This window comes from Neopsephotus bourkii, unplaced genomic scaffold (assembly GCF_033783945.1).
Source record: "Neopsephotus bourkii isolate Nb327-2 ecotype Australia unplaced genomic scaffold, CSIRO-AGI_Nbou_v1 NB_1765, whole genome shotgun sequence".
Classification (NCBI taxonomy): Eukaryota; Metazoa; Chordata; class Aves; order Psittaciformes; family Psittacidae; genus Neopsephotus; species Neopsephotus bourkii.
In genome coordinates this window covers 6,184,822-6,195,191 of record NW_026902239.1, presented here as the reverse complement: position 1 = coordinate 6,195,191, position 10,370 = coordinate 6,184,822, and the positions used below count along the sequence as shown (strand labels likewise).

Genomic DNA, 10,370 nt, shown 5'->3' with positions numbered 1-10,370 from the left:
ACAGAGGTCTCAAAGAAATGAAAATTCATGTTGGGTTCTGATCATGAAGTGGTGCCAGGCTTTGTTTCAGGGTTGCCTCTTTGACTAGAGTCCTTGCTCAGGCTCCGTGTTGCAGTATTCTATGCTGCCATGTGCCACATGATGTGCACCAACGGCGTAAGTGCAATAAACCCAAAGAAATACAAATAGGAAAAAAGATGTATAAGTGGGGTAGGAGCAGACTTACATAGCTCAGCATAAATGGTTCTATATCAGAGAACATTGTCAAACATTTCTGTATAGACATGTCACAAATCACATCTTTAATTGTTTTATTTACTGGTCTTATAATAATCTGCAATTATAAAAGATGCAATGCTATTTTTAATAAGAATGTATCCTCTGGCCCACAGTACAGGATTTCTGAGGGCTAGAAAAAAAATCCATTCAACAGAGAGAGAAACAAAAAACTGCTGTTTTGCACTATAAAAGACTGATAATTTTATGATATAGAAATAGATACTTCTCAATAAATGGTATCAGGAAAATAATATTGCTGCATTATTACTAAACAAAGGACATAGATAAGAGTTTGTGCAACTGGAAAGAAGAAATATAATTGGGATTGTTATAGTAGAGGATGCTGTATCTTATTTGGACATAGGGTTAATAGCATACAGCTTCAGTTTTGGTAATATCATGAGAAGGCTGGCAGTTGTGGGTCTTGCTTCAGATGATCCTTTTCATACCACCGTCCAAAAAGTGTCACAGTGACGACTGGTTTTGTTGTTCTTGTCTTACTTATCAAGCGCCCATCACTTAATACCTGATTGACAAAGGTAAGAGAAGAACATGGTTAGATATGAACATACTAAGAGCTCAGAAAAATGTGACAAAACAGGAAGAGGTACGTCAGACCATATCTGTTACACAAACTAGTGACTTCATTAAAAGCTATTTAATGGATGTGATGATTCGCTATGAGGAAGTTCATTTTGCCTGCTTTGAGACAGTTTATTCCACTACTATTGCACAGAGAACCTAGCATGACACAGCTCCAGGGTGTCCCATTACCTGGAACTCCCCAGGGGCCAGCTGTACCCCACTGTACAAGACTTCTGGAAAGACATAGTTGGTACCAAACGTGCCACTGAGGGAGAACATCCCAAACTTGGTCTGAGCTGTCTCCACCGGCTGGCCACACGTGTTCAGGTCTGTGCTCTTGCACTTGAGCAGGGTGCATATCTGCAGGGAGGAAGATGTAACAACGTATTTAGCAAGACGGAAACACTCTGGTAGGAAAGCCTTGTGTCATTAAAACCAGTGTGTGTTGGGGCAGGTGACTGTCACAGGATGTCTTTCATAATCTTTAAGCAACTCCTTTTAGTTGTAGCATATTTTTTCACTCTTTGATCTGATTGGGGTTTTTCCAGAGCTTCATTGCCTTAGTAATCAGAAATAACCTGTTTCGGATGTAAGTGCTGTCAGAGTACCTTATTTCATTCCTGAAGCCTAATCCTGCCACTTCCACTGATTTTTCCAATGGCCAGTTCTCTTGTTTGAATGATCCTTTCCTACATGTCTTTTGGAGATGAGTTTGTGAATGGAAATAGTAGACAAATGAAACAAAGTCCTCATCATGAGTACATTGTGCAACTGTACACACAGGTCCTCCTACTGATATTTGTATATGTTGCTAATGAAAATTCATTAGATGGCCTGGCAATCCATGGGAAATCTGAATCTGATGTTCTTCATCTAAACTCTGGTCAGTATACGTCAGGGAGATACAGTTTTGTCTTAGTAGTTGCAGCATACAGAGGGATGTAAGAATGACAGTGTTTTCCTTTTGCCCTTACAGTTAATTATCCAGCTGATAAATGTTTATGGAAATCATGAAGAAATATGAAATAAAGCTAGTACTACTGTGAAGAGTCAAAAGATGTTAGCTGGTTTTGTAGACAGGTGATAAGAGCTTTTCTATTTGTGTCAGATATTGGGAGACAGAAGAAACATTTGCACACATCAGAAGTATTATTCATCAGCAGATATGGTTTGGGGTTAAAATGTAAATAAGCAGCGAAAAAAAAAAGATTAAAATTCTATCAGTATGTTTTGAGGAAATGAAAAAATACTGAGGGGTAAAGGGAAGTGTAGGAATTCCTGTTTTCTCTAGAAAATTCAGTACTGGTAGAGACTATCTGGCAGCTTCCACAATCACTGCAATAGGTTTTCTAAGTGAGCTCATTAAGAAATGAATTCATTCAAGGTACCTTCTTAAATGCATTAGATGAGCTGTTTGCTGGCTAAGACTTCCTCCTATATCCTGGAGTCTGTCCCAGCTGCTATGCAAAGACCATGTGGACAAATAGAAGTAATTAACTAAAAAACGAATAATCTGCTGGCACAGTAACTTAATTATGAAGGCAAAGAAGATTTTCTAACATGGCTTTAAACAAACTCAACCAGGATGAAACTAAGTCTTCCCTAATATTTGATTAAAAGAGGAGTTGACATTTCCAGTAAATGTCATATGCCATTTCAGTAAACTTCATTGCTGTAATTTGAGAAATGACAAAAAATTAACATTTCTGTGACTCTAAATTATCAAATTATCTCATAAAAGGAGATTTTTTTTTTTTAACAGCAACCCTGATGAAGATTACAGAGGAGATTCAGACACTTGCTGCAGACAGTCAAAAAAGAAGACCTAAATTTATCAAATATTGCACACCTAAATAACTGGTGAGTGCACTCTCGGAACCTAAAAGAGGTTTAGAGACCTCTCCACTGCATCTGTTGGATATAAAAGTAATCAGGCTTGGATGTTTTTAACAACTACTTCCTCCTGCTAACAAACAGGACACCAGGACTCAAGAAAGTAATTGTCTTTTCCCCCCACAGAGTTGAAGGTTTCTCCCTGTAAAGATGATTCCTGAAATAAGTAACCCTCTTCCAAAGAATCATTACCTGCAAATAGTACTGTCCTTCAACAACATGAAGCCCATCAAAAGCACCCAGCACATAAACTTCATCTTCTCGTTTCTCTGCCATCCTGTAGCTCAAGTGACAGCAGAGGTCTTTCTGGCAAACGGTGCGATTCCCCTCAGGCTTAGTGAGCTCTGTGAAAGTGAACCAGTCATGAAAGACAAGTCCTCCAAAATCATTGTCATTCGATGAGACTCTTTCAACACTCAAAGCATATGAGCTCCAGTTGACAGCCGGTGGAAAGGCAGCAGAAAGGCGAGGGTGTGAATCTAATTCAGCAACAAGGAGGCGACCATCCTCAGTTTTCATATTGTAGTAGTATGTTCTGGCTCCATCTGGTGCATAAATACCACTCCCTGAGGAAAGCACAAAGGTCGGTACAAAAAGAATTTAAAAAATTCATTTTGTCCTTTTAATTGTCACTACTGTTATTTTATCCACTATTTTATAAATAGTACAGAAATTTTAGTCTCACCAAAGCTGACTGCTAGCAACTCAGTATACACAGTTCATGCTTCAGCAAAGAACAGCATTTATTTCCCTAGGTGCAGACTTCTTAGCAGTGTTACTGCAGTAGGTCTGAAAATTTGTTTTTAACACTTTTCCACCTAACTGTGTTAAATACAACTATAAATAAGTCTTTCATTTGGCCATAATAAATGAAGCCATGTATGCGGTTTACAAGTATACTTGCAGTTTGACATGCAATCAGAGGTGGAGAGGAAAAGAGCCTAAGTTTCAGTAGTATCTACTCATGTGGAAAGGGCAGTAACTAAGTACTTGTTTAGAGGCATTAAAAGAAAGGAAGGAAAATCCTAAGACCCTAAGGCGAAGAAAATAAAATACTCACGTTTGGTTGTGCACTGTATGGCACCAGGATTTTAAACATGACAGGATTTATCAGGTTTAAAATTTGGTGACTAAACTGTTCACCTTCATATAAATACTCTACATTCTTCTGCAAATCACCTTGCAGTGCACGGAATAGAGATTTATGGTTATAAAGATCTTTCAGACAGAGTAAGAATTAATTACCTGTCATAGATATGCTGGTACAGTGTGTATTGGCAGCTAGGAAGTTGACACCCATGCCCATAGCCCAGGCAGAGTGAAACTCAACTGCAGTCAGAAAGGGCAGGACGTTCATCCAAGCTGTTGGGAAAAGCACGGTGTCCACCTGCAACTTGCTTACTAGGACCACAGCAGGTTCATGGAAGAGGATATCAAAGCAAGTGAAAATGCCAAATTTCCCAAAGGGGGTCTCAAAGGTGATGGCTTCTGGCTCTTTTGGGTAATTAAACTGAGTTTCTGGAATAAAGAGATTGTACTGTAGGTGAAGGAAAAAAAGGAGGAATTGGTTAAAGACACTGCAATCCTGGAATCATCCCCTAAATGACCAGAGAAGTTTTTTGAAACAGAAGAGCTTCTGTTTTAAGCCTTCACATGTAGGAAGTCAGGGTAAAGTTACATGATCACCGTAGTGCCCAAAAGGTGAATATGAGGAGACACAAATTGCCCTGGCATCTAGCTAGGAAAGCAACTGCAGGTCTGTCAGTGTCAGCCACCTGCAACTGCCATAAAAGTAATCTTTCCACCCTCCCCAGCTAGTTTGCAATTCTGGTGACCCAAAAGAAACACAGAAGAGAAAGAATAATGGAAGAGGAGCATGTAAGATCTGGTGCCAAGAGACACAATTGGTGACTTTGGTGTGGAGACACAAGAAGGACTGGGAGCACACAGCACCAGCAGAAAGTGTAAGACAGTACTGGAAGACTACAGAGCAGAGAAGAAAATAAAGACTGTGGTGATGGGGAGAGGCAGATGATCTCAACCAACAGAAAAATGCAAGTTTTGACATTCTCAGCTTTCCAACATTTACCTTCTTCCTTCACATTCACGTTTACTAAGACAGTCCTTTAATCTCGAGGTGGCCTGGACAATAAACATGTTCACCGAGCCAGAAGAGAGGTCCAAGTTTACTGAACTTCTAATTCAGTGGCACATGGGGGATCAGACTTGCATTATCAGTGTCCCCTTCACCCAGTCTGCTCACAGAGAAATACCTTGACATTGTCTCTGAAGAACCAGGTGAATACTGTGCCTAAAGTGCATTAAATAAATGACTTCAGTTTAGCCACGTCAGCATGCAATTTGGCACACGGCCTCCAAACAACCCTGATGAACCTTGCAGGTAGGCACATAAAACTGAAAGAAGATACTTTCATTGGGTGCAATGTTTTAATGCCATCATCTCTTTTGCACCTAGCTTAGGTCTACGGCTTTGTCCAGATAGTTCTGTGCTAGAACTGTGCTGAAACATTATGAAAAAATAAATATATAGCAAAGGGCCTCTCTTCTTTAAATCAGACTACTCATGTAAGACAAGATGCAGATGAACTTCTTAAAATCTGGAACATGAAGGGGTAGGCCAGTGGAAACCTGGCACTGAAAACTAAAGCTGCTTAAGGAGCAGGTTTTCCAGTAACAGGGAGTTAATGAACTGAGGAAGTTGACCAAAACCATATGCCACTAAACCAGACCTGAGCAATCATTTTTCATTTGAGTATATTTTGAGAAACATGACAGTAAATGCAAATTTGGAGTCAACAATTCACAGCAAGAGAGATATTCTTTTAAATTACTATTACCAGAAGCAAAAATCTGCCACAGACAATGACTGGCATTTAATTCTGCTAAATTGAGAAATTTTGTAAGTAGTTGAAAAACAGCTCCTGATTTTCCAGGGCCACTTCACCTTCTGATAACGAGCCACCAGTTTTCCCTCTGGGTCAAAGACGACATCAGTGTTGTACTGATAGCGACCATCCTTGGGGCAGCTGGGATCGCTGGAGCTGCACGGCTTCTTGTCCCCAATGTTTGCAACCACATAGATGGAGTTATTCCTGGCCATGCAGCTGAGTCGTTCCTGCACTGGAGCAGGAGCAAATCTGATGTATTTTAGGGAACAGAAATAAAAAAACAAAAAGGCTGACAAAATCTGTGCTATCAGTGGTGTCCATCGCTGGAGTGCTGAGGGCTCACAGGCAGCTCCTCCAACCCAGCAGTCATGGCAGGTCAGGAAGATACTTATGGTTGCTGCAGCACTTCCACAGGTTGTTTCCTGCACCTTGGTGTCAGTTCTGGAGCTCTCCCAGTGGCATCCAGAGGAACATGCCACCCTGGTGTGGCCTGCCAGAACCCCTCAGTACCCAGAACATGCACTGCAGCAAGCAGATAATTCTAGGGCTGGGAACAGGCAGGAGAGGAACCACTGAGCAGAGGAAGATAGTAAGTTGGTATCACACACGAGAATATCTTTGTGCCTGGCAAGGTGGCATCTGAGAACAGTAACTCTGGGCCCTCAACACATGGAGCAGAGTTGAGCTGTGGAATGAAGTGCCCATAACAGGCCAGAAAGAAAGTAGTCATCTGCCTCTGTAAGGTGGCAATGTATATCGCTTTGCAAGGCGTGCATGGGCCACACAGGAGGACCAGAATGTAGGATACATATATAGCACCAAGGAATAGGACATGCCAGACTGTAATGGCAGGCATCACATTCCCATAAGCTGCTAATGAAAACCCTGATTTAGAACAGTGAAGAGACACATAGACCACCTTCACAAAAAATAACTGTGTGAAGAAAAGACTGGCACAGATTGCCCGAAGAAGTCATGGAAGTCCATCCCTGGCAGTGTTCAAGGTTGGACAGGGCTTTGAGAAACCTGATCTCATGGAAGGTGTGCCTGCCCATGGCAGGGGGATTGGAACTGGATGTGCTTTAAGGTCCCTTCCAACCCAAACCATTCCATGATTCTATGAATAACTAGAATAACACCTGGTTAGACACGCTGCCACCCCACATCCACTGAAGACTATGCATATTTTAGCTACTTATGTCTCAGTAAAAAATTGCACATCCTGCATTTCTCCCCATTGCAAATCTTCCTCCTGGGCCACTGAGGAATTACATCCTCAGATGTAATAACATGCTCTAAGTAGTTCACCATTGAGCAGGTGCAGAAAGCCATGGTTAAAAGGCAGACCACAGCTCTAGTTCCATGGCTGCGCAACTATTGCATGCTGTATGGATCTGAAGTTCAGCGCTCAACTATAAGTTAGCTTGTCCCTGCTGAAACTTGATGCTTAAATGACAGATCATATTCTGCAGTACTGAGACTCTAGCAATTCAGACTGTATCTTATCTTAATTGTGAAATAGTAACATTGGAAATGTATGGGTTAGTATTGATCGGAGGTTTGGACTTTGACTACTAACCTCACTAACCTCAGCACCTCTGCTATTAGCTGCTCAAAAACTAGTTCTTGGCTGTCCACAAAAATGGTATGTGTGCTTCTGGCTTAATATGGCATTTGCAAAAAAAACCAAACAAACTAACAAAACAAATAAAAAGTAGCGCTAAGAATTTACAATCATCAGTTCTATTCAAAATAGTGTGAAAAAAAAGAAAGCAAATGAGAAGCAGAATATTTTAGCATCAAAACTTTTCAAAGTGAAAAAAAAAAGACATTTCCTCTACATTCAGTAACCCAAATTCTCTATATTGTTTGAATTTCTCTTTAAAGTTTATAATTAAAAAAATAATAATACGGTTCTTTCATCAATTAGTCATGGACATGTTATATATTTTATCATGTAACTTACCTTCATATGCAACTTTAATAGAAACTTACTATCACGTCAAAAGTGCTAGTTCTTAGGCACTTCCTAGGAGCAGCTCATGTGCAACTCCATAAAACACTAGCATAAAAGCACTAAATCAATGCAGAAGAAATCACCTTGTGGGGTCAGTGCAGGGAATCCAGTTCACCGCTGGATCTGGGATATCCTCCAGGTATGGGTAGATGGTTTCTCTTGTGAACTGCCAGCCGTAAATGCCATCTTCAGGAGTCACAATGATGTGGGCACCCTGGCACAACAGGTTCCATTAAGAATTCACCCATCAACAGACAACCAGGAGCAGAAAACACTAATTGACAGCACTCACAATACACCTGGTACCTGCTGGGCAGCTTCCTTGATGGCCCCTTCCAAGACATTCATGTTTCTGTTCATCAGGGCCAAAGCATCTTCAGGAGAAACAGGCTCATCAGCAGGATTTGGCAGGATGACGGCATGCTCATAGACAGCTGCAATGAAGGTGTTGGAGGCAAGGGCCTGAAGGGCTGTGAGTGCAAACAGCACAGCGTGCAGGAGAGGCTGGGACAGGAGCATGGCTGGTGCCTCGCAGCTCCTAGATTGCTTTGAGTTGTAGACAAACAGTGCAAAAGAGCACGCATAGAAAAGACAAGAGGGACAAAGTTTAACTTCGAAGGAGGGAGGAAGTGCTGGCCTTTCAAAGCATTACTTTGGAATCAGGTATCACTGGTGACATGTGGGAAAGTAGAACAGTACACAGTAATGGTGTTGCAACTGAACCAGACTGAAAAACTGGGCTAAGCCATGACTAATTGTGTCAATATAAAAATAAATCATTAAACACATGGCTAGAAAGAACAGTCCTGGTTTTGCTACACTTTTCTCTGTCATTGATTGCAGTAGACTTCTGCTATCTATGTTGGCTCAATTCTGATATCCAGGTGAAAGGTGGATGTGTCACCCCTGGAGCTAGGCTTCTGTGAAGTTTAAGACAGAAAAGTGAGGGTCTTAAAAAATGCTTTATTCTTAAAGAAGATGTCTTCATATTCCCCAGTTCCTGTGCTATGTGTCAGTATGTGCAGCTTGTTTCCCTGAGTTTCTTTAGACCAAAATCTGCATTAGTATCTCACTGTATTTAGATGTAATACACTTAAGCCAGCAACAGAACTGGTCCTTGCATGCATTCCAGTTGCTCTCACAGTTGCTTCTGTTTAGCTGTACATCACCTTCAATAACTTTCCACCAGAAAATATGCATCTGGAGAGAATGTTTTCCTCTGAAATCAGGCAGGGAAGTACCCATTGCCTGGCTGCCACTAGCCTGAAGCAGAATAGCAGGCTAGTTCGTCAGATGCAGTAGCATGCCTTCTCCTCTGCTCACCTTTCCTGTCCCCAGAAACATGCTATGCATTGAGAAGCCTTCATTTTTAATCTTCAGTTCAGTTCAAATGCATTTTTCACCTATGATATTTTCAATTTTTTTACTTTCTAGTAGTTGAGGTCTTCTGATTTGGAAAAGGTTTCCTGAATACCGGGAAGCAGAACAGGCTGTCTGCCTTCAGCTACAGCAAACTGTCACTGTAGAGCTCCACATTGTACAGCTCTTTTTCTACAGAGCATTATAGAAAAGAAAGATGTGTGGGTGAATTTAAGAGTAGCACTGACTGAGGATTTCAACCATTAGGAACATTGATTCACATCTGGTAATGTTCACCTCTAAGTACTTCTCTACATACATTACTAGACACAGCATACTCATTCAGTAACTTTAAATATGAGCCTTTAAAAGGCTGCAACAGAAATTTCAGTGATAATTGAAGTAATGTGGCTTGAAAAGCCTTTCCTCCCACCCCTGTTTTCCTTACCAAATGAGGTATAGATTGAGTCACATTAACAACAATCAGACAGAAGTCTGAAGGAGGAAGCAGTAAACGCTCCCTCGTTTAGCAACAGCAAGGACAGCAGTCAGTATGTTCTGCCATACAGTGGGAAGTAAGCATCCCTGTCTGCCTCTGTTCCAGCAGGCACCACCACCTCCTGCCTGCACAGCTGGAAGCTCACCCAGGAACAAGGAACTAATGCTAGTTAAAACAACCCACTGAACCCACAGAATAAAAATGAATGAAACTACATCAGTCCTGGCTACACATGGCTGCTGGCAATGTAAGAGGAAACTTACTGTCTGGGTTTAAGCCCAGGTGGCAACCAAGTACCACACAGCTGTTCACACATTCCCCCCTCCCTATCCTGGGTGGGATGGGGAGAAGCAGCAAAAGAATGTAAAACCCATGGTTTGAGGTAAGAACAATTTAATAACTGAAGTACAATATACTACTACTAATAATAACAATAATGATAAGAGAAATAACAAAGGGAGAGAATATAAAACTAGAAGGGTAAATAAGCACAAGTGCTACACAATATAATTGCTCACCACACACCAACAGATATGTAGCCTGGCCAGAGCAGCAACCAGTCCCTCCTAGCTAACTCCCCCCAGTTTATATACTGGCTGTGACGTGCTGTGGTATGGAGTAGCCCTTTGGCTAGCTTGGGTCAGGTGTCCTGTCTCTGCTTCCTCCTGGCTTCCTGTGCCCCTCCTTCCTGGTAGAGCATGAGAGACTGAAAAGTCCTTGGTTGGAGTAAACATTACGTAGGAACAACTAAGAACATCAGTGTGTTATCAGCACTATTCTCAGGCTAAAACTGAAAGAGAGCACTGCACCAGCTACTGGGAAGAAAATT

At 41.4% G+C, this 10,370-nt stretch overlaps 1 protein-coding gene across 4 annotated transcripts; it reads right to left on the bottom strand.

Moving 5' to 3' along the window:
- Positions 1 to 294: 294 nt before the first annotated feature.
- LOC133225612 (pantetheinase-like) lies at positions 295 to 10,094 on the bottom strand. 4 transcript variants are annotated; one of them, XM_061378169.1, is made up of 8 exons: positions 10,071 to 10,094; positions 7,990 to 8,229; positions 7,767 to 7,897; positions 5,723 to 5,915; positions 4,003 to 4,294; positions 2,950 to 3,323; positions 1,054 to 1,224; positions 295 to 805 (listed from the first exon to the last, which is right to left on the bottom strand). In XM_061378169.1, exons 2-8 carry the CDS (start codon positions 8,200 to 8,202, stop codon positions 677 to 679), a joined length of 1,503 nt encoding a protein of 500 aa, XP_061234153.1. In that variant the 5' UTR covers positions 8,203 to 8,229; positions 10,071 to 10,094; the 3' UTR covers positions 295 to 676. The 4 variants fall into 4 exon arrangements, 3 of the variants coding, with proteins under 3 accessions (XP_061234153.1, XP_061234154.1, XP_061234155.1); XM_061378170.1 differs by having other exon boundaries at positions 10,060 to 10,078; XM_061378171.1 differs by having other exon boundaries at positions 10,067 to 10,078.
- Positions 10,095 to 10,370: the final 276 nt, after the last annotated feature.

Bases quoted from the DNA above. Each gene is read 5' to 3' on its own strand.
- LOC133225612 (XM_061378169.1), bottom strand. From the start codon at position 8,202: ATGCTCCTGTCCCAGCCTCTCCTGCACGCTGTGCTGTTTGCACTCACA. The intron at 4,295-5,722 runs GTGAAGTGGCCC...CTTCACCTACAG, and splicing joins TGGTGGCTCGTTATCAGAAG to TACAATCTCTTTATTCCAGA. The intron at 806-1,053 runs GTAATGGGACAC...TTTGTCAATCAG, and splicing joins TGGCCCCTGGGGAGTTCCAG to GTATTAAGTGATGGGCGCTT.